The 24,829-nt window shown below is 41.4% G+C and overlaps 1 protein-coding gene across 3 annotated transcripts in view; it reads right to left on the bottom strand.

Annotated features, from left to right (window-relative positions):
* The window catches only part of PPM1H (protein phosphatase, Mg2+/Mn2+ dependent 1H), a 240,388-nt gene that overhangs the window by 87,580 nt on the left and 127,979 nt on the right, over positions 1 to 24,829 (bottom strand). For all 3 annotated transcript variants that reach the window (XM_019514646.1, XM_019514648.1, XM_019514647.1), the window contains exons 3-4: positions 19,726 to 20,070; positions 7,041 to 7,153 (exon numbers count right to left, since the gene is read on the bottom strand). In XM_019514646.1, the coding sequence (XP_019370191.1) occupies positions 7,041 to 7,153; positions 19,726 to 20,070 (458 nt within the window). The remainder of the gene's footprint in view (positions 1 to 7,040; positions 7,154 to 19,725; positions 20,071 to 24,829) is intronic.

The raw sequence follows: 24,829 nt of genomic DNA on the forward strand, positions 1-24,829 counted from the left end.
TAACTGGAAGTAATAGTATGAAATTTATAAAGAGAAACTGTAAGTGAATATCAAGAAAAATAATGATACTAAAATGCATTTTACAGGGAATAATTCTGTGAAGGCAGTGGAGCCCTGTGGGCCAGATGACACAGCCCTGCAGGGTAAGTTCAGCCCACTGGCTGGGGTTTGAGCACCACTGATTTAAGGAATCACTGTGCAAAGTCTACAAATGTCTCATTGCTTGCCATCTGTTAGCTTTTTGCTACTGTTGTTATTTGGGTATCTAGAATGTAGGAAGAGTCTGAATAGAAGGACTGCTAAAGCTTAATGATTATTGTTGCTTAGGCTGATACATAAATAAGGAGGCAAGACAGCCTGAATATTGTTAACAAATAAAATTAAATTAAGATTTTCTCAGTTTCCTTATTAGCTAATCAGAAGAGAAAGAAGTTTCTTAAATAATATGATAAACCACAGAATAAAATAAATCAACTATAAAGTAGTTTAGGTTAGGAAAACTAGTCTCAACCTTTTTTACAGGTGCATATGGTACAATTCATACTGCTATGCTGTTTTGAGAAGCTTGGTGTTAGTATACAGCATTGCTGACTTGTACATTTTGCTTCTTCAATTCTGCCTATTTAAAATTTCTCTTTAGACTAAAGCACTGTGCTTCATCCAATGGCCACATGACTATTTCCCTGTTTCTCTCATATAGTTTGTAAAACTCATTAACCCTAAAAGTGAACTCTCCTCTTGAGGATTATTAACAAGTAAAATAATGAAATGAGAGCAAACAGCAGTGACCTAGAAAGAAAGGGAGTATGAATTCTGAGAGCTGGAACTGGAAATAGGGGAGGAAAGGGAAAGGAGCAAGACCTAAGGCTGGCTTCAACTTTTTATTAATTATTTTCTTCCTTTCTTGCAGCTAGCAAGAAATGCAGCTTGGACAGCTTTTACTTCGATCTAGACACTTGAAGCACCGTTGAGATCACATACTCCAGACCCAAACAAAAGCACCTCACAAAGAGTTACCTAATGTGTTACTGTTATTTGATGACCTGAAGTTCCCTTGCATTTTTTCAGTGTTAAAAAAAGGAAGTAACCACTCTTTTAATAGGTACCTAGATGTCTAATGCATTAAAAAACAAAATGTTACTGGAAACAATCTTGGGGTTATGAGGAAATAAAAAACAACCAGTAAGAAAATCTGATTAAGCAAAGCAAAATCTAATGACCCAACAACCTGTGAAAACCTCTGAAATACTAGCCTTCTTGATCTGGTCCTTTCTTTTGCAGACAAAATAAAAAACCTCTCAAGAATCTAACTGAAGATGAGCGAGTGTTTTAGGGCCTATGGGAAATCACGAAGCTTGTATTATCTTCTCCTTCAATGAAATGATAGAAGTGCAGCTGGAGAGTGACACTACAGAGCGTGCTATATGTAACACCACAAAATAAGTCACAGATCAAATGGACAGCTTCACAGTACAGTCCACTATGAAATCTGGAGGAGCTCCTGTGCTAGAGAGGGTTAATGTCAGATGAGAGACATTGGAATGATACTGGGCAAGTGTCACACTATGACAAGTAACCCTCTACTTGGCTGCTAATCAGAAAAGAATACCTTATTCATTCCTTGGCTTGCTATCACTGTATCATTATATACTAAAGCCCATCCCCACAAAGCTAAGAAAATAAATTTACAAGGCTTGTTATAGCCAATTTTAAAAGTAAATGGTATTTTAATAACAGAAAATATGGACAACTACCTGAAAGAGTGAATACTGAAAATTTACTGGTTCTTAAACAGGACCTATTCACATACTAATGTCACATATACAGGACAGGCTAAGTAAAGGGTAGTATAACAGAACAAGACTGAGATGCACTTAAAAACTTGACTTACTTAAAAGGCACTGGTAGTGCAGCCGTCAGCTACCCAAATAACCTTGTGTGAACAATTTTGACCATCCTTACTGCCAGCATTTAATTTCATGCAATGTTTGAAAGGAGCTAAATAGATGGCTTGACCTTGGGACCTGCTACCTTTAAAAGGAAGACACTGGAAGCCTTTCTTTTCCTTTCCCTGCCTCTGGGGAGGGGACTGTGTGCCAAGTAATCCAACAGTAAATAGGCTGATGTTTAGCTTTGAGAGCTGACAAGCATTAAAAAAGCTTTATCCAAGGTTCATATATAGATTTTGATTATGCAACCACATATATTTATAATGGAAACCAAGAATGACCAGGCCAGCCAATTAGAGAATAAAAGCAATGCTCTCATTTGTTTACCAGGCTGTGAAGACACTGCTTCATTTTTAGGATGATGCTAGTATCATGAACTGTTACTGTATAATTATTGCATAATTGTGAATGCATAGTTATCAGAAGTTTAATTATATCATTGAGATTAATGGTATCACTTAATGTTATAACATCACAGTCAATAATAGAATATAACGGAACCTAGAATTAAGCACATTTTTTCTCCCTTTTACACCCAGCTGAAAATGTTCAGCTTGCTGAAACCTAACAGTCCATACAGAAGCAAGCTAGGGCTGAACCAAAAGGACTGCCTGCTGGCAATTTAGTAATATGGTAATTAAAGTCTTTTCATGATGTAATTACATATCAACTACAAAGGGACAGCTGCTATACAACACTGTCAGTGTACGTGGCATGAAATGATTAGATTTGAGAAGCTTTACTGGTTAAACTGAATACCACAGACAGTCTGAGGTGTAGTTAGCACTGCACAGTCCATTATTATTCAAGTCTCACACTTAGTGTGTCCTTGTTCTCACTGTGATAGTAACAGTTTCCTGTATATACCTTTTTATGATACCAGAAAGCCTTTTAAAACCCACCTTTGTAAACCTCTGCTGTTTTGAAATTGCAGCAATTTAAGGTCTAAGCTTTTTTGGACAACTGAGTAAGTACAAACTACTGCTTCCTCTGTACTTACGTGGTTCCCATCACTATAGCTGTAGCATATAACCTCCTTCCATGTATTCTGGCCTCTGGGAAAATAGCTTGATTTATTTGTAGATTTTTACAGTGTGAGAGAGAACTAGCACAATAAGTGCTTGTGGGAGGGATAGGGAGAAGAGCTGAGGGGAAGCAAGGCTGAAGAAACTAGTTTTGCAGTTGTTTCTGATGGTCAAAGTAATTCTTTTCTTTTGTGAAGTGAAGGGTACTTACAAAGAGGATGGAGCTAGACTGTTCTCCGTGGTGGCAGATGACAGAACAAGGAGCAATTATCTCAAGTTGCAGCAAGGGAAGTTTAGGTTAGATATTGGGAAAAACCCTCTCTCACTAGGAGTATAGTATAGCACTGGAACAGGTTACTCAGAGAGGTTGTGGAATTTCTATCCTTTGAGGTTTTTAAAACTTGGCTAGGCAAAGCCTGGCCTGGTATGATCTAGTTGGGGATGGTCCTGCTTTGAGTGAGGGAGGAGGGCGGACCTCCTGAGGTCCCTCCAACCTTAATTTTCTATGGCTGTATGAATTCTACAACAAAGTTAATACCTATGAAAGAAACATCTCTCACCCTGCTGGGTTTCCCTCTTTTTGTTTACTGGTATTGCGCCTTTTTTCATTATAAAACATTAATACCTGTGTAAAAAGAGTTACAAAGTAGGTCACTGTAGTACACTTAATTTGATAACATTCTGAATTTATTTTGCACGGTTTCAGAATGATCACCTAAGACACAAGGAAGCAGGGAATCAGTTTATCTTTGTTCACCATGAGATAAACTGTGTAGCTATGAGATAAAAGCTTTTAAGAACATATGGCTAGAGACAAAGGCCTGTAGATGTGTGGGGATGCTGCTCCAATATGCTGTAATCATAGTGCATCAGAGCAGACTCGATTAATCTAGGGAGATTCGTGTGTATTCAGCATCCTGGTGCTTCAAAATGGTGGCAGGGGAGCTTGAACTAAAGCTTGTTGAAAGAGCTTTAGTTAAAGTGCCCCCGCTGCCATTTTGAAGTGGAAGACACTGAATACACAAAACACTGGGGGCGCTTTAATTAGAGTGGCTCACAGAGCTGAAAAAGTGCCATCCTCCACTCCCAGAGCTTGTGTAAAGACCCCCAAAGGCCCTGGCAACAGCAGTCAGGCTCCAAGGTATTGCTGCTCTTGGAGCAACTGGCAAGAACCTGATCTTGCAAAAGTGTAGGGAGAAAGCATTTGGTGCTGAAGTTAGAAGGCTGTCCCTCTGGGTCAATGAGAGGGACCCAGAGGAACAGCCTTCCATCTTCAGCTCCCTCTGTGCAAAAATGAAGTTTATTTCCTACCTATGGAGAATTTTTACCATCTTGTACCATCTATACTTTTCCCAGAGCCCGACAAAAGGACTTCGATCCCAAAAGCTTGCAGAAAAGGACAGTTTTCTTGCAATTCCCCAGTTGCTCTAATAAAAAGTATCATTTTGGAACCAAGAGTTCTAGGTTTTTGTATGTCTTCAAATCAATCTGGAAATTTTAAAGCAGGGAAGTCATTTTCTAGCAGAAATCTGCAGATCTTTATTTACTAGAGTCAGAACCAGATACCAGGCAGTTGGACAATATTTTCTCTCATAATACTAGTTAGCTTGAGGAGTCAGTTGTGATAGTTCAGCTGCCATGGATCTGAAGAGGTCTTATCAGTCAGAAACCTTGGGCTCCAAGAAGACAGCGCATAGTAGGGTATGATCAGAAGCAACAACAATTCAAATACACCAGGGCTGAATTTGCTAATCCTTATGCTGCTTCCATTTCCTCCTTTTCTGACTGCTTTTTAGAAAGATTCAAAAGGGTATTTGGGACCTTTAGAATCCCCATCTAAGTACTCAATTTGCAAATGAAGGCTTCAAAGGCCCAAAAGCTCCAGAGGCTTGAATCTTAGTATCTCCAATTGTTCCCTGCTGGATCTGAGAATATTTACTTGGACATAACTTCACAAGGCAGTGTGTAACTCACACCCAGATCATATTCTATATCAGATCTCTATTCAGATTCAGGCACCCACAGTACATCCTACAGAAGGAAGGTTTCCAGTCAGGGATGGAGACGGGAGTGGAGAAGATCCATTCTCACATAGATCTCGATGAGAATGCCACACAGCATTTGTGTTACAGTATATGGGGTCTCATATCTAAGCAGCACATTGATACAAAAATCGTATCACCAAAGAACAAAAAAAGCATTTCAAACACCTTAAGGGCTAGTCATCTAGAATTTCAGGACATCAAAGTACCCTTTTCTGGCATGATCTGTGGAGACAGAATAACGAATGATGTCCTATTCAATAATATCATGTATGAAGTACCAAGACTGATAGTTTTTAGCACATTTTTCATTCATGCAGAGGTAAGTAGAACTACAAGTGGTTGAGTTAGGAGATGAATTCAAGAGAGCAGCTTTATTAGGGTGTCTACTTTCTGCCTTTAAAATTTGCCTAGATGTTTTTAAATGCCAGAAAAAAAGAAAACTAGAAGGGAAGTTAGTATGCAAGTTAGAGTTACCATGTTAAGAACATCCCGTTCCTTCAAGTCTTGAGATTGCATTGTGTAAGGACAGTACTGGGAAGTACAGGTGATGCTGAAGGATTTGTTCAGATGACAAAAATCTCCAATCTACTCTGCTCAGTGAAAGAGGCTTAATTTCTTATTATTTATATAAATAGCACATGTCAGTCACAACTGTTTGAATACAAGGCAAAAAGCAATAGGGACAGTATTTTCACAGATTATTTACCTGTGGTATCTGTAAATATGTTTGAATATATCGCTTATTTGTATATACTCACCTATAACTGACATTGTAAGTGAAAAGGGATTAGAGATTTATATTGTACTGTCTATTGTCAAAATAAAGTTAATGAGCAGTATTCAATATTTTGTTTGTAAAACCCAATAATAATAATAATAATATGCTGAATTGGGCATAGTTAAGAAGAGTCATAATGCTGATATATGGAGAACTAGGATAGTTTGCACAAGAGATTCCTTTTGCCAGCTATGAGGTTTGTGGGTCTGCTGCCCCTTAAGCTATTGTATCTAGGCAGCAGTACAGATGCTTGCTTTCACTGATTAAATGCATATATACATGCAGTATACAACTTTTGTAAAAAATACACAAAAGGTACATACACATATTTGTTCTTTTAATGGCTTGCCTACCCCTTTTCAAGCTTTAGAAGCCTAGCTGCTAACTAATAAGATGCAAAAATCCATACTACTGAAACAACTTATTCCGCCTCCTTCCTCTTCTCAGTTTATTCCTTTTTCATTTGACAGGGCTGCTGCAACAACTGCAAAAAGACTGGAAATCTTACAAGAGCAATCCATCTCTCTCTCTCTCTAGGGGCCACAGAGAGAAGTAAGATAGATTCTGAATATATTCTTGGTTTTGGCTGACTTAGAATGCCAGAAAAACAGCTCCTCTTGAAACTTTTAATACAAATATAAAAGTTAGCTGAATAACTCAAGACAATTCCAGTGAGGTTCAACTCAAGGAGTAGGCAATCCCTGCAACATGATTTGTTTGTTTTATTTTATTCTAAACTATTCATATGGCCAGTTATAAAATCCTAACTAAACTGATTTGGTTCTGAACCCATCAAGAATTAGCTAAATCAATCCAAGGCTAGACTGGGACAATGACAGCAGGAGCCACGACAAAATTCTAGTTCCAACAACTTTTTCAGAAAACTACAAACAATTTCAAAGAGTGATTAGACAAATGATTGCACACAATAAATAATATTTTTATTTCACACTGCACAATATCAGTTGGGTCATTTAGAAACTGCTAATAAAGAACAGATGAAAAAGTCATTTTTAAAATAGCACATCATTTAAATTGGAACACAGAAGATGCATGTTACTTTTAGCTTCTATTAATTATTTTTGTGACCAATAAAATGAGACAGGAAAGCATTTTATTGCTATTTGTATTGCAAGAGCACTTCTGTACCCTACTGAAGATGAGGTCCCACTGCACTTTTCACTCACTGCTTGTTGCTGCAAAATAAGTTATTAAAAATACTTTAGAAACCTGCTTTGCTTACCTGCTATCACCAGCATTTGCCACATACAGCTTCCCCAACAGATACACCACCACAAGGGCTGTGCAGCCTCCAGATATATTATATATAGTCCTCTCTCGTTCAATTTGTAAATCCTAAACAAGAGAGAATAGAGTTAAAATAACATATTTGCAATTGGTATTTAGGAAGTATGTATATATTATAGAAATTTTAAGCTAGGAGTCTTTTTGGCTTTGTTCCCTCATCCTTGTGACTAGTCCTGTGTGTTTGTCTGAGAGCGCAAAACGAGGGCAAATATAAAATGGTGCTTAACAACTGGTAGTTGTCAGTGGAACTGCAGTGTTTTCCATAGACAGCAGCACATCACTTGTGCAGGAGTAATCATAATGTGAAGAGCTGTCTGTTCTCTAAAGGGGAGGTCAAGATTATGCACATGTAGCCTACAGAAAATGACAACACACCAATACCTTATACCCTAGAAACACAGAAGGGTAAGAAGTTTTTTTTGTTTTGTTTTGTTTTGTTTTTTTGAAGTTAAAGTAATCTGTTGAGAGAACTTTTCAGAGAATAGAGACAGCCCTTAGTCAGGACATGAGTAATCCCAGTGACTTCAATAGGACTATGGTGTTTAAATTTATGCTCAGGTTTACCCACCTTGCTGAACAGAGACAGGTATACTTAAAACAGTTATTTTTGTGTTTACTTGCATAATTTTGATAGATTCCAATCAACTATAGAAAAAAAGGAGAAAAAACCCATCTTGCTTAATAGCAAGAAACTCATGAATAGGTTGACCATAATATGTTTAAGGAAATCTGGGACACTGCCCCCCTCCTCAAATCAGTGACATTGCTGGAGACAGATGCAGAGGCAGGTAGGCTGGGGCTCAGCCTGGTGGGGAGGCAGAGCAACACGGTACACCACGTAGGGGGGCAAGGTAGTAGGCAGGCACTGCCCACATATACCTGGCCTGGCTCCTCCTGAACAGCGGCTGGAAGTGGGCAGTGGAATGGGCTGGGCTGGGTACCAATGCAGTCCACCTGCTTTGTTCCCACTCAGTATCAGTAGCATCCATCCAACCACCTGCCTAGCACACCATGATGCTCTGTCTCCCCTCCAGACTGTGCCGCATGCCCCTGCAATTCTGGGACTTTTAATTGTCACCAACCTACTGGGATGCTGGGACAGCCTACAAAATCCAGAACTGTCTCAGCCAAACTGGGTCATATGGTGACCCTCCCCATGAATCATATTGTCTGCTGACAATCAGGCAAGACTTGGAATATTATATATTGTCAGAGAATAACACAGAAATCATGATAAAAAAAGGCAAATTATTTGTTTTCCAAGTACAGCATGCATTTTAAATAAAACTGAATTGTGTAACACAGTGAAGTAATTTTGTCTGCCTCCTAGTTTTGTTCCTAATGTAGCATGCTACAAATGATTCCTCTCTCCTATATACAAATTCCACAGTCTAATGATGAGTCTTTCCTTATGGGAATCTTTAGACACAGAAACAACAGGAAGGGTTATCTTGCTATCCCAGATGTTGGTAGTGGGTTTGGTTTCATTTTGTTTTTAATATTGCCTCTATATAAGGAGATGGCATTAACCTGAACAGTGCTTGTTAATATATTGTATTTCAGCTGGTTTCATATGTGCATCAAGAAGCGAACAGTTCACATTTTCCATGCTTTTGGGTTTGGAATCCACACACACACACACACACACACACACACACACACACACACACACACACACTTTGCAGCTAAATTCATCTGAGGAAAAGCACTGCAACAAAAGCCATCCATGACAGCTGCAATTTAGTTGAAAATCTGCAGAGATGATACAGCCCAGACACCATTCTTTGTTTCCTACTAATTTCAAAAAAGGGAGGTGTTCTTGGACATCAGAGAGGAAGCACCACTGTTACACTGTTTCAATAGGACTTGGCAGCTATCCCTAGGCAGGTTAAGAGAGGGTATGTATTGCATTGATAATAGTGTCTGTCACAAATAATAAGATTCTGTGCAGTTCAGTATATATAGGGCCCAATCCCATTTGTTCCAAGAATAAAGTAAACTGGCTGGTGTTGTGGCAGGCACAGCAGATGGAAGCACAGCACTACCCAATGAGGCCATCCTCTGACCAATATCTGAATTGCACTTTGGTTTTTTCTTACATTTCTACAATATGCTCTTTCAAATCAAAGTTGAGAAAGAAAACTTAAAAGAAATCAAACACTACAGCTCCTTTGGTCATAGATATAATATACAAGTGTGCATCTGTATGTGTAAGACAATTTTAAGCTCTTCCCATGATCTTTGCATACTTAAAGCTGCACAGAGCAGTCCAAGGGAAGCAGAAATTTCTAACCATTAAAATTATTTTAACACAAAAACATTAAAGTGGATTTTCAAGGGCACTTCCAAGCCTTCGGAAAAGGCCCCATTCCATCACTGTTGTTGATGATCCTTTGAAAATCTGACATGGAATACCTGTTTCCTTATCCATTCGCAACTCTCTCATACATGTTTGGGTCTGTCAAATAGCTAGTATTTCTTTTCAGAGGGCTTGGAGCGCATATAAGGGGGAAGACGAGGGATAATTACATAGAACCTGATTTTTGGAGACACTAAGCACTCGAGGCATCCATTGACTAAAGTTGGAGCTGTGGTCACTAGTTACTTCTAAGAATCTAACCCTCTACTGATGAAGAATATGACAAATGCTGTAAGAAGATAATGAAAGGAGATGGTTATATTTTCACCTTACCAAACATGACATAACCTGCTCAGCCATCTGTACTTGCAGGGCCACCTTCCCTTCAAAGCTAACAGTCTTACTACTATGTCTAGCCACAGACTATGCAGTGCTCTGCTGAATTGAAGATGCATGCAATTCATCACCAACCTTACTAGATAAGGCATTTATATATTTTATAAAAGAAATGGCTCTCCTATTTTGCAACATTTGCAAGTAGAGAAAAAAAAAAAAAAAATCAAGCCCCGCCTACCACTTCCAGTTCTTCTCAGAGCAGAAATCTTATTCCCCAGCAATACTATAGAAAACTGCTTTTGTTGGTATCTGTAGGTTTTGTTCTGCAACTCACATTATTTTAATGGAAAATCCAATGGCTAAATCTTGGTGGGCTACTTGAAAAATACCTCACAGCTTATATTGTGCAATGAGAGGAGTGTAGAATTCTCCACTAGATAATGCCACTGAAGCACCAACAGGACCAATAGCTGCAAAAGAAAGTCTATGTACAAAAAAAAATCCTAAATTCCATCTCTGGAGAAAATGACTTCAGTACAAACTTGTACTTCACTACCTTGTACACCTTCAACAGTAACAGGTGAACCTGTCATTGGATCTCTGAATCCATCTCACTCAAAGGAAGCTGCCTGTACCCCTTACAGCTGAGCCATGTTGTTAGGAGGGTAAACACAGTCTTGTGTTGCTGAACTTCATCCTGCTAAGGAGAAATTCAGGCTCCAGCCTGCAGTTGGAATCTGCATCTTATATGGATGGTGAAGGTCAGCATAGACATACAGGGCTCATTTGTGGAAGAGACTGCCAGCATTAGTGGTATTTCTACAGTCTGTGCTCAGCAAACAGCTGAGCAATCACTCAAGGTTGACAGTTTCAATAAGATCTTCCATTTTAGGGCATATTGTTGAGAAGTTTTGGATGAGTAACTCACTGTCTCTCAGTGGCTCAGCTATCTGTGATCCTTGTCACACCAACAGGAGATCTGGGTTTGCCATAGCAACTGCAAGTAGTTGCACCAGTCGGTGATCCCTTTTTGTCAACAGATGGAGATCTGATGGTGATGTGGATCCTATTCAACCTACCAGCTCCCTTTCATATCACTGATCACAGTATATTACTTGGCTTGCTTGTGACACCTAGTGGGGAAGAGATGAAGCTGCTCTCAGTGGCTATGTTTTTTGATTTTTTTTCTTGGAGAAGTCACAGAGTCAGGGATCCGAGTTTTCCATTTCCCATAGAAAAACAGAAAAAAATGGTGGACTTTCCTGTTTAACTGAGAAAAATGCGGATTTTTCATTTTAACAGAGAAACACACAGCTTTTGCTCTTTTGCAAAGAGCTGTTTGCAGGCTGGCAGAGTTCCAGCCTGCAAGGGGCTGGGGGGGGGGGGGGAGGAAGGCAGTCAGGTATGGGATGCCACACACATGCACATGGCCACTAGGCAGCCTGGAAAGCAGCTCCCCCAGGTAAATCTAGCCGGGGAGAGGGGAGGACAGAAAGCGAGTTGAGCAGCACTGGGGCTGCTGCCCAGCCGGACGGTGAGTGCGGCTTGCGGCTGGAATATGCAGCCCCAGGGCCCAGGCAGGGAGAGTGACATAGCTGCAGGTGACTCATCTGAATTGGGGGGAGCTGGCTCCCCACCACTGCGCATGGTCCCAGGGGGGCATGTGCCCTCCAGATCTGTGCACAGGGCAGGCTGCCCGCTGTGGGCGTGGGGTTCCCCACTCTGCTGCCCTCCCTCCAGGGCCTCTGCAGCCTGGTGGGCACAGCAAAGCAGAGCAGGGCTGTGTGGGAAAGCTAGGTGCAGTCACTATAACCCTATGCCACCACCCCCACTGCTCCAGGGTAGGCAGGAGGTGCATCAGGGCACATGCCTCCCTGCTCCCCTGAGAGTGCGCACGGCAACAGGGAGCTGGCCTCCCCTGCCCAAGCCCACAGCAGGCAGCCCCCACCCCTTGCCCTCCTCCCAGGTTGTGCTCCAGCCATGTTGCCTGTGGGGGTGGGGGAGCTGGGCTCCCCACTTGAGCCACAACAGCTGCCACCTCCTGTGGGCAGCAGGCAGGGCTCAGGCACCTGGGTCCCTGGCCCTGTAGCCCTGGCAGTTGGGGGCCCACTCTGGCAGGGCTGGGGGGGCCAGGGAGCTGTGGGTCGGAGGCAAGGGACACCAGCAGGGTTTTGGGAGCTGTGGCTTGGGAACAAGGGTCCTGGACTTGTGTCATGATGAGCTACGAGGGCTGGAGGGGCTCTGATTTTCCATGATAAAACAGCCAAAATCAAATACCAAAATTTATAAGCATTTAGAATGTATTTTACTACACTGATTGAGGCACTAGTAGGCTTCTAAATTGCTTTAAACTTGTAAATATATCAGTAAAACACTGTGTTCAACTGATACCCCCCCACACACACTTACTTCATTTTATTAGATTTTGGACTTATCAGAGAATTTTGACCGTTTATCAAAACCCGGATCCCTGGTAAAAGTAGACAACTGGTTCTCTACCCTAAGGGCTCTTATTTGAGAAGCTGCAGGGCTCAATCACATCAGCCTTCTTGTTTAGCACATGCAGCAAGAGTTGCAGGATCCTCAGCATGTTAAACACTAGATTATAGAGGCCCAACACAGTATGTGACTGAAACTGGGACACAGACATGGGCAAGCTAGCTAATATTCAATCCAGAAGATACTATGGTCAGGATGGCAGGCTGTGGAAAGCAGCAATAGATTATAGCATATATTGTATTAACTCTTTTCCTGAGGTACCTTGTGGGCTTTGTCTTGCCTAACATCACAAAATTGGAATGTTAGATTATCATTTACTGTTATAGCACATTATAGCATAAAGTAAGACAGCTGTTTTCCAGCTACACCCTTCTACAAGTTTGTGACCTTCACTCCAAGGAATAACGGCCATAAGTTGTTTGAGAGTAGGTTCAGGCTGGACATCAGGAAACATTACTTCAGTCAGGGTGGCCAGGATCTGGAACCCACTTCCAAAAAAAGTGATGCTGGCTCCTACCTTGGGGGTCTTTAAGAGGAGGTTGGATAATTACCTAACTGGGGTCATAAGAGCCCAGTATTCTCTCCTGCCCAGGGTCCCTTCCAACCCTACATCTATGAATCTATTGTATATAGATCTTACTATTGTTTTTTGCAGCTTTGCCACATCAATGTTGCACTTAAAGTACATCTTCAAGAGGAGTTACCTAAAATGCTTTTGGAAACAGAAGCTGACGCAGAATACATCCATCTACCTGTTAACTCAAATGTCTCTCTATGGTATGGGTGTATCATGAAGAAGATCCATTCCCTCATGGTGTTTCAGGTATTGTTTTGCTCTATAAGTGGCTTAGAATTGTAAAAGACTATCTGCGCACCTGAGATAATGCACTGTTAAATCAGCTGAAAAGCTTCAAAAGTAGGTTCAGCTCCCACTCTCCCCATCCTTCTCTCTCTTTAAAAAATAAATAAATAAAAAGAGAGAGAGACTGCTAATATATTATGAAGGAGAGCTCCTCATCACTCTAAAATAGTCCAACTCTGTTAACCCTTGGGACATACTGCAAAGCCCATTTATTTGCTAGCACTTTGAGAAGAATTAAGGATATGGGTGGATGCACCTTTCAAGAATGTGTGTATGAGGGGCATTAGATTTTTATATAGACATGTTGAGCACAAGTATCTGACCTCTAGCATCTGATCAAAAAGATGAAGCAGGAGCATACTCATACTGATCAGATGCTGTCAAGATGTCAGCTAGGGACAAGGAAGAGACAGATGACCTTGTTTATTATGTACATCCCACATTTAAGGCAGTGCTATAATAAGCCACAAAGACATCTTATTATGTTGCAATATATAATCTGTATAACATTAATTTTAACACTGCACATCTTTGGGAACTTGAACAAGGAAGAAGATGACAGCAAAGTAAAATGCATCTGGATGAAGATGAAAAGTGAAAGATGCGGCACTGATATAACAGAAGGGATTTATTATAGGCCACCTAACCAGGAAAAAGAGGTGAATGAGGCACTCTTCAAGCAGATGAGAAATCTATCCAAAAACTATGGGATGGTACTGATGGGAGATTTCAATTTTCTGGACACCTGCTGGAAGAGCAATGCAGCCAAACATAAAATGTTAAGCTGGTTCCTAACTTATGTGGAGGACAACTTTCTCTCCCAAAAATTGGAGGATATAACTAGGTTCATCCATCTTGGATCCTGTCCTGCCCAACAGGGAAGAACTGATGAAGGATGTGAAGGTGATCGATAATTTGGGAGAAAGATTATCAGACAATAGAATTCCAGATCCTGAGATGGAGAAAAATAAGGTCAGCAAAATTAGGAAAAACTTAGATTTCAAAAACGCTGATTTCATCTGACGCAAGGAGGTAATAGGCATGGTGTCATGGGAGGATAGATTGAAGGATAAAGGCACCCAAGAGGGCTGGAGCTTCTAAAGGGCACGGTGTTGGCTGCAGTGTTGGAAGCCAAAACAGAAAGTGTCCCGACATGATGGAAGCACAAGAAGAATGGCAACAGACCAGTGTGGCTGCACAAGAAGCTTCTAAAATGTCTCAAACACAAAAGAAAAGCTGACAGGCAATGTAGAAATGGGCATGTCACCAAGGAAGTATACCAAAAAACAGGAAAAACCTGCAGGAACAAAATCAGGAAGGCAAAGATAAAGGGAGGTGGTGCTCTCCCCTACCTTGGGGGTCTTGAATAGAAGGCTGGATAGGCATCTGGCTAGGTCATCTGACCCCAGCACTCTTTCCTGCCTAGGCAGGGGGTCGGACTCGATCCGTTGAGGTCCCTTCTGACCCTAGCATCTATGTATCTATGCATGTATCTATGTAATAAGCTGCATGTGGCAAAGGAAGTTAAGGACAACAAGAAGAGGTTCTGTAAGTATGTTATCCAGAAAAGACTGATCAAGAAAGCTGTGGGTCCTCTGTTAACAGGCCATGGGGAACTCCTAACCGAAGATACAAAGAAGGAGGATCTACTCAACAGCTACTTTGCCTCAGTCTTCACAAAAAAATTAAGCTGCAGCCAGATGCCTAATAAGGATTACCTGGATAAGGAAGTGGGCAAGATGAAGGACAAGAGAAAGAGACAGTCAGAGAGCTTTTGCTGTGTCTGAATTAATTGCAATCAGCAGGGCCAAATGGACTTCATCCCAGGGTACTGAAGAAACTGGCAGAGGACATCTCAAAGCCTTTGGCAATGATCTTCATGAAATTATGGGAGATAAGCCAAATACCAGAGGACTGGAAAAGGGCCAACATTATGTCCCTCTTTAAAAAAAAGCAAGAAGGAGGACCCAGGTAACTACTTACCAGTTAGCCACAATTCAATACCTGTGAAGTTACTGGAGCAGATCTTAAAGAACACCACTTGCAAACATCTTGAGGAGGAAAGGCTGATCACAAGCAACCAGAATGTATTTATGAAAAACAAATCATGTCAAACAAACTTGATCTATTTCTTTGAGAAATTAACAGTACTGGGGTGGATGAAGGAAATGCTGTGGATATAGTGTATTGGGATTTCAGAAAGCTTCTGACAAAATCCTGCATGACCTTTTCATAAACCAGGGGTGGGCAATTATTTCAGCTGGAGGGCTGCTTAACAAGTTTTGAGGAACTGCCGAGGGCCACAACAGTAGCTCTGCCCCCTGACACCACCTTGGGCACTCGAAGTCCCACCCGTTAGTCCCTGACCTTTGACACCAGCAGTCCCTCCCCTTGCCCCAGAAGCACTCCGTTTGGGAAGAGAGGTTTGCCATCTTAAAACCAGAAAAAACAAACAAACTAATCTTCTGCTTTAAAAACAAAACAACCCCCCCAAACATCTACTATAATTTTAATTTTATTTAAAGAAATATTTTTGCCCCAATTTATGTGCGCTTGCATAGTGCATTTAGAAGCAATTGTATAACAGCTCAAAATACAATCTTACTCTTGTATATTATGTTGGGGAAGGGTAAGAGGATATGTGTGTGGGGGTGTGGTTAGGGAGTGGTGGTGTGTACGGAGGGGTGTGGGGTATATGCCTGGGATGGTCACTGTGGAAGTATGTGCAGGGACTGTGGGAGGGTGCAGGTGTGTATGTATGGGGAGGAGGGGTCCTTGGAGTCCCTGGAGTGTGCAATTCCCTAGAGCTGCATGTGGCAGCACTGAGTGGGGCCAGCCTTGCCCAGCCCCATAGTGCAAGTCCCTGGCCCTGCCCTGGTGGGAGCCATGGGGTGACCAGGCAAAAGCTCTGCCAGGTAGAGGTGTCTTGTTTCTAGCACCCCCTAGCTCAGGGCTGCTGGCTTTCAGAGGGGCAGCCCAGGGCCAGGGCTTCCAGAGGGCCCTGCAGGTCAGAGGGAATTGCCTGGTGGGCGGATCCAGCCTGTGGGCCATATTTTCCCCCTGTCAAACAAATTAAAGAAATCTGGGCTAGATAAAACTTTTCTAAGGTAGATAGATAAGTGACTCAATAGCCACAAGCAAAGGGTAATGATTAACAAAGGGTCCATGTCAGAATGGCAGAAGGGTTTTAAATGGAGTCTCACAGAGGCCTGTTGTGGGCCTGGTGCTGTTCACCATGTTTTGTTAGTGGTTTGGATGCTGGCATAGAAAACTTCTTGAGTAAGTTTGCAGATGACACAAAACCAGAAAGGCTTGTGAACATGTTGGAGGATACAAGCACAATTCAGAAGAACCTCAACAGATTGGAAAGTTGGGCTAAAGCTAACAAGATAAAGTTCAATGTGGACAAAAATGCAAGGTACTACAACCTTAGCAGGAATAAACAAAAACACAAATATAAAATGGGTGACATTTGGCTGGACAGCAGCACTATAGGAAAGGACTTGGGAGTCTTTGTGGACCACAGACTCAATATGAGTCTGCAATGCACTGCAGCTACACAAAAGGCAAACATGGTTTTGGGATGCATCTAAAGAAGTTTCAGGTGCAAGACCCAGGAGGTGATAGCACATCTACTTGGCACTGGTTGGGCCTCATTTGGAGTACTGTGTCCTGGGTTCCGCATTTTAAAAATGATGTGGAGAGGTTAGAGAGGGTCCAGAGGCAGGCAAAAAAGATGATAAGGCTCAGAAAGCAAGTCATATGACAGGAGGTTGAAGAAGCCAGGCTGAAGGAACTAGGAGTTCAGCTTATGGAAAAGGCATTTAAAAAGGGAACATGATAGCAGTCTTCAAATAGTTTCATAGTTTCTAGGATCGGAAGAGACCTGAGCAGATCATCCAGTCTGACCCCCTGCCACGGCAGGAAAGAGTACTGGGGTCAAACGACCCCAGCAAGGTGTGCATCTAGCCTCCTCTTAAAGACCCCCAGGGTAGGAGCCAGCACCACTTTTCTTGGAAGTTGGCTCCAGATCCTAGCCGCCCTAACCGTGAAGTAGCGCCTCCTGATATCTAACCTAAATCTACCCTCTGCCAGCTTGTGACCGTTATTCCTGGTCACTCCTGGTAGTGCTCGGGGGAACAGGGACTCCCCCAGTGCCTGCTGGTCCCCTCTGACTAGTTTGTAACAGGCCACTAGATCCCCCCTCAGCCTTCTCTTGTGGAGGCTGAACAGGTTCAGGTCCTGTAGCCTCTCCTCATAGGGCCTGCCCTGCTGCCCCCTGATCATGCGAGTGGCCCTTTAAAGGGCTGCCATATAGAAGGAAAGCATCTTTTTTCTCTTGCTGCGGAGAGGATGCAGACCAATGCCTTGAAGCTGCAGCAAAGTAAGCTAGATTGGATAGCTGGAAAAACATCTTCACTTAGAACAGTGAGGAGTGGAAAAGATTGCCTAGGGAAACTGTGGACTCTCCATCAGTAGAGGTGTTCAAGATGAGGCTGGACAGCTCCTAGTTGGGGATGATCTAGGCATAGATACGCCTATGTTCTATTATAAGCATTTTCCATGCTTCTGGGCTTTGCTAGTTGCCCCTCCCCTCCTTTCTGCTACATGTGTCAGGATGTTTTCAAGCCTTCCTCAGACACATTGAGTGTTGGCTACAGGCAAAGCTGAGGACTTTGACTAGGGTGTGCCAGCGTTCCTGTTGGGACCAAAACCAACGGTTTCTGGCTAGAGGGTCTTGCTCCTCTACTCAGGATCAGACTGATTACTATACTTAGTGTCAGGAAGGTATTTTACCCCATTGTCAGATTGGTACACACTGTGGGGAGTTTGCTTTCCTCTGTGAGGAAGAGTGGCATGGCCTTCTATCTGGGATCTCTTGAACATACATTGACATTTCATAAAAGCAGGATGTTCGCTGCTATAGTTCCCCTCTCCTTTACCTGTGGCAGATTAGGATGTTAGGTCTGTGTTGTGCCAGGCTTGACAGCAGTCTTATATAGCATTTAGATTATGGTTTGTATGGGATGGTTGGGATAGAGCTGATCTTACCTCAAGCAAGGGGCTGAACTAGATGACCTCTGGAGGTCCCTTCCAACCCTATGACATCTTATGTTGTTGTGTAAAATTTGTGTAACGCTAATTTTAACACAGCCCATCCTAGGCAACTCGAATGATAATAATAACAAAACAATGTTCAAAAGTGTATTTTGCAGTGAATATTGCCAATTCTACAATAATCTGTAAAGAGCTGTGTGCTGCTTTGGGGACTGAGAGCATTCTTTGTTGGAATAACTACTGCAGTCTCTAATTAGATGTGTGCACTAAAACTAATTCCCAGGTATGAGGAAAAAACATATCTGACTACCTCTGTACTTCACATTAGCAGCCTGCAAGTAAAATCTCTGGGAAACACTCACTTGTTTACAATTTTTCAGCATAAAAAGAATGATTTTTCTAAAATGTGTAAGCAAGTAATTTCCAAGGGGCCAATCCCACAAATACTTACTATCAGACATAGTCTTTACTATTAACATGAGCATTCTCAGGCTGATAACTAAGCAACTAATAGCATCAGCAACTAGTGTTGCCAGGTCCTGACTGCAAAATCTTATTCTGGGGACAGCCTTTATGTTGAGGAGGGCTCCAAGAGGCAGCAACAACCCAGGTGCGTGGATCCTATTTCCCAGGCTGAGTCTGCGGTTACAGTGAGTCAATAAATTATCTTTTGATTCATAAGTTGGGGGGAATTAAACAGTGGCAAGAGTCTGCAGAGCTGGAACACACAAAGCAGAATCCTTTTTATCACTATAAACCTTCAAGAATGAAAGCCTAGTCCCACAGAAGTGCATAAAAATGTAACTAGTGATATCAATGGTCCAGGATTTCATCATAAATATTCAGACTACAGGCAAGTGAAATAAGGATGGACTGAATTCTACTTTTACAATGATGGACCAGGGTACAGAGTGACCATGCAAGTTGCCTCCACTGTCACTGCTCCTTTCCTCATGGGCACTACGAACAAAGGTCACTGAATTAAGTGCATTTCCTCTGATCCAGACAACCCTACTGTAAGATGTCCTCCCACATCAGTCTATGGAGGAAGGCTATGAAGACCATGCTTAACTTTTTCTTTAATAAATGATAATACAGATTTTGTTACAAGTTTATCTAACTACTGGAAACTTAAATAAACTATTGTGGACATTGACACACTTCCTTTTTTTTTTTAAGCAAGTTTCTAAAAGCCTCTTTTGTAGGTTGGGCAACAATGTGACATGAAGGATGATCCAGCAGCCTGGAACTTAGGAGGCATGGCATTCAATTACATGTGTGTGTGACCTTGGGTAGGTCATATAGACTCAGTTCCTCATCTTCAAAATAGAATAAGTGCTATTATTATCTCCAAAGGAACTGTGAAGATAAGTGCATTAAGATTGTGAAGAGCCCAGATAAATATCTAATTGGAAATGGAAGAACAAGTGAAAAGAAATTCATCTCTTCCAACCTACTTGGTTCATTAAACAAAATAACAAGCAATCAACCTTGGAATATACCTACCATTTCCTTGAATGCGCTTTCAATGGCCCCAATAACAAGGCATTCATGCGGTATCTTCTTCTCTGTAAAGAAGCGTGTTGGAGGGGTGCTGGGTGAGCCTGGAGCCCCAACCCCACTACGCAAGGAGGCAGCCCTAGTCAGAGTTCTGCTGTTAGCCATCATGTTCTCCGGCTCCTCTCCTAGGCAGGTTGGGGGAAGAACTGCACTGTTCTTCATGATGTCCACAATCTCCTGCAGCTGCTCCACAATATGGTGTTGAAGCAGTTTAGATGCTACAACAGCTGCCCCAGATCCAGCATGTCCATCAAACAGTGACCAGTAGTGTAAATGAATGCCATCTGTGTCCTGGTTATGTGCAAAAAGAGAAAAATCACAATGTATGCAGTTAGCAGTGTTGCTAGGACTCTTGACACCACCAGCAGGGCAGCTATTTACACTTCCTTAAGAAGATTTAACCTTCCCTGCATATTCCTTTCTGGAAATAATTATTTCATGCTATTATGGTTAGAACTGATAAACTTTCAGTCTTCCTCATACTTCAGCCACTCTGACCAGGAAGCGGTAGAGAGACTAGTTTGATGTCAGCTCAGTTTTGGCCTTCTCTTGCTTCAGACTAGTTGGCCACATGTTGTAGCACTTGATGTTTCTGTGACACAGTTTATACACTAGAAAATCAGACTGAGGTCCCCAACCAGCCAGCTCAGAATATAATATTTGGTCACAGCAACATGGCCCAATTTCAGACCTGTAATAATAATACAAAAACTGTAGCAGGGCTTGAAAAAATTCACTAAAACACTTACTAGCCAACTACTAAAAAATAAAGGCCAGGGGCTAGTTGCAATGTTACCAATACATTGCCCTTAGAAAAACCAGACCCCTCCCTCACCCCCGCACCTGCCTTATAAACTGCAGGGAGGTGAAAGGAAAGCAGTTCTTTCCACAGTAATGTCTTAAGAGGGTGTTTCATGGCAACAGTGAATGAATGACAGTGCTTGATAAATCTGATGCCTTTCAAGGAAAGCTAGGTAAAGTCCTGTTATCATTTCACTATAGCAAGGGAACTGCTATGAGCAGTGGTACTACCTACCTGTAGACTTAGGAAAACAGTAGGGCATCCATTCACATTTGAAAAATTATTGTGTCAGGCATACGGGCTAGAAACTAAGGGCCTGATTCATAACTGTGTCACTCAGGTTATATGGTGATGCAGTGACATTGGAATAAATCCAGAGCTGAAGCAAGAGTATTCATTCATTTAGCAAACAAAAAGTTTGAAGTCTGTAGAAATCTATGTTGTAGGCTCTCTTACTCCCCTGTCAAATCTTTTCAGTCACCACTGGCAGGTAGATTTTTCACATACTTTCAAGCATTTCATTATCAATCATCTGGACAACTCAACCCCCATCACTAGCATTTTAAAAAGCCTCAGATTCAAACTTGCTATATTAAGCAATACTGTTACATTTTAAACTAAAATTAGGCTGAAAGATCACCAAAATGCCAATGACGACAACAATGATATCAGCACTAGATAGCTTCCACAGTTGTTCCTCAGACACAGTACTGCTGCCTACATAATTTGGCTTCATCTCCTTAGACTATAAGCTCATGAGATTTTATACTCTCCTCTAAAGCTAGTTGGGAGTTTTTCTGATGAACAGTCATAAGCTAAAAAAAAAATCAATTCATCCAAGCTGAAGCCTTTTGTGGAATATGCATTGGCTTTGACAAATTTCCCCCAAACCACAAGCAGGGTTCCCAAGGATAAGCTGGAAGCATCAGAATTTAAGTCTCCAGGTTGTATTTAATTTCAAAATTTTCAAAATGAAATGTTTTGGCTATTTCCGAATGGATTTTTTAAAACTTATTTTCTGTGGAAAATTTTTATAATCCTCTCATTTCCAAAATGGAGAAGAATCCCTGCAGAATGCAAAATGACAACTTGCCACTTTTACTCTCTTGTACCTCTTCCCCCACATCCTCCACTGAGCCTGGTTCTATAGCTTGACCTATACATACTCATGCTTGAGTCTCTGGAAGTCTCTAGATGAATCCATGGTGTTGGCAGAAATGGTAGCCATCATGGAAATGGGAACTTTTCTGTGATTTGATCTGCTCTCGGTTTTAGATCATTGGGATGACCTTCCTCTGATCAGAAGTACTATAAAACCCACAAGGTGCATTACAGCCGTCACAGTAAGGGCATGTCTACATTTGCATTTAAGCACAACTAAATTTAATGTGCATTAAGTGGTTTTTAGCAGGTGTCTACCCATGCAGGGACTTCATACTAAAGTTAATGCCAAGTCCCTGCAGCCCTGCCATGTGCCCCTAGCAGCTGGGCAGACCCAGCACTAAAGTTAGTTCTGGATCATGTCTACATGTGCATTAATGAACTTTAGCTAATTTTACCTAAACTGGATACCTGCATTTGCAGGTATCCAATTTAGGAGTGAGTAGCCTAATTTTGCCATTTTTAATGCACATCAAGGGTGCACCTGTAATGCTCATTAAATTAGGCTAATGTGCATTAATTTGTCTCCTGTAGACGTGTCCTAAGAGTATGTATTTTAGATCAAAAGTTCCTTAGTATGCCCGTCAACACAGTAGTATATCACACATACATTACAGGTACCTGAAAATAGCAACAACAAAAAAACATGTTAGGATTCAAGTTGAAAAGGAAGGAAGAGCAATACAGGACTAATGAGAACATTATTGAGTTCTATCACTCATTTTATCACATTGTCTACAGCACTATTTCATGCCAATTTAGATTTTAAATTTTCATTGTAGAGAAATATGTACTGGATCTTAAATCCCTGCTATTTCTCTCAATTTATTTTATAATTTTATGGAATCAATCTCTTTTGGTTCAGTTTACATGCTGAGGGGTAAGATCTGGTACACACTTTCATACATTCACATCTTTCTTCATTGTCCCTAGACAACCTGGTAAAGTAAGACACATTTTCAATCTCTTTCATTTTAAAACAGAGATATTCCAGTAAAAACATACAGCAACAGGAAATTCTAAATTAAGGGTGAGATTTTCAAAGATAAATTGTGCTTCTATATCACTTAGGCACATTTGAAAATCCCATCCCAAGATCCTCACTCAGCAAAGCACTTCAGTGTGTGCTTAACTACAGAGATAGCTAACATTCTCTCTCTTTTTGAAATAAAGACCTAGACCGATAGGTTATGCTGACAATGTTTTTATTTTGTTTGTTTAAATGATATCAACCTTCTTTAGTTTTTCAAAAAAAGTTTTAAAAAATCCCTCCCTGAACAATAGGCCAGCAGGGGACCATTGTACCACTGAAGTCCTGTATCCTTCATGCTGGCTCACCGTACAAAGGATGAGATTTACCAAGAGGCCACAACCACACAGGCAGGGACACGAGGTTGCCGTGCTGAAGAAAGCAACACACATTTGTGCCATGGCTTTTTGCCCAGGTGCACACTCCTGCACACAGGATTAGTGTGGGGAAAAATGCCTCTGGATAGGGTAGGGGAGGCTGGGGCCAGCACCTGGGGTCATGGGGACCTCGTGGTGCTCAAGCAGCAGCAATCCGGACGTACCTCCAGTTTCAGGTGGTACATGCTGCTGCCACATGGGCCACCCCATATTTTTCTGACACAGGTTTCTCTCACACTGGGATCTCCCAATGTCAAAAAACTCACTGCACTGCAAGCTAGCAGCATGGAGAATGCCTGCATATGCGGGGCATGCAGTTTGTGATGCTGCAAATCGCGTGTGTGCTGGTCTGGGTGTGCCCTCAATGAGCACTGAGTTGAAAAAACACTTAAGATACAAAGCATGTTAAAGGGGATTTCTCCACTGAAAAGCAAGAGTCTTAGATAATCTTGCTGAGTCACAAATTAATGTGTTAGGAAAAAAGAAGTCAATCTGAGCTAACAAATCCCAGTGTTGGCATACATTCTCCTCTTTGTAACATTATATATCCGAGTACCATTGTAAATTTCTGCCATTCAACATCCTGATGAAGTGTGCTGCTGAAATTAATGTTTTGTTATTAATATTAATGCTGCTTTAATGAAAAGCACATTTCAAGGCATGATTTAGTACAATTATGTAAACCTTTGTCTAACAATGCCCTTTCAAGCTCAGCAAGATGTGAAACAAACATGATCTTCATGAAACATGTTCAAATACATGGTCAACCATGTCATTAATAAAACAATTATTTGTAGACAGATGAAGTTTCCCCAAATCAGAATTCCATCAGTATGAGGGCAACAGTCACTTAACATGTGCTGTTCACTTTGATACTAAAGTACTGTGAAGAAACGGGATGTTTTTGTTATTCTGAAGTATTTGGTAGTTTGGGTCTATCCAAACAAAGTGAATTAGCATAGAATCCTTTGCAAAGTTACACAATTAGGAACTCAGTAGTCCTGACAGACAAGCAATTCGCTGTAAACCTTCCATGTAACACTGTAGCAAAAACAACTAATGAAATTCTTGGGTGCATAAACAGGGGATTTGTGAACTGAGTTAGGATGTGATTTTATCTCTACAATGGTTTTCCAAATATGGGAATCCTGAATACAGTTCTAGTGTTTGGGTTTCAAATATGTTGAAAAATTGCGCAGAAAAGAGCCACAAAAATTATTTCATGGCTAGCAGAAAAATACTTACAGCAAGACTCCAAACAGATATTACATTTACTCTGGTATAAACTATTTTATCCTGGGGCCAAAGTGCAATTGTACAGACATCCATGTCCCAAGATAAATCCTTAAGTATTCTACATAAGGAGGTAGTGACAGGGATAAAATACCAAGTATTAGGGGCTCTTTATCTAATGGAGAAAGGTAAAACAAAAGCACATTGCTGGAAGACAAAGCTAAATTCAAAATTTGAGACAAATTTTACCAGTGAAAAAAAGCATGTGGATCACTTGCTGCCGAAAAAATTGTTTGCTCTTTGTGGGGGGAGGGGTATACCCAACAAATATGAACATCTCAAACCAAAATATTTCTGGTGAAAACCGAAGCAATTTGATTCAAAATAGTGCCACCATGCCTCAAAAGAGCTGTAGGCCAGGTTACTTGTTCTCTTGTACAGGCTGCA

Source organism: Gavialis gangeticus, unplaced genomic scaffold (assembly GCF_001723915.1).
Source record: "Gavialis gangeticus isolate Ggan-Ray unplaced genomic scaffold, GavGan_comp1, whole genome shotgun sequence".
In the NCBI taxonomy this organism is placed as follows: Eukaryota; Metazoa; Chordata; order Crocodylia; family Gavialidae; genus Gavialis; species Gavialis gangeticus.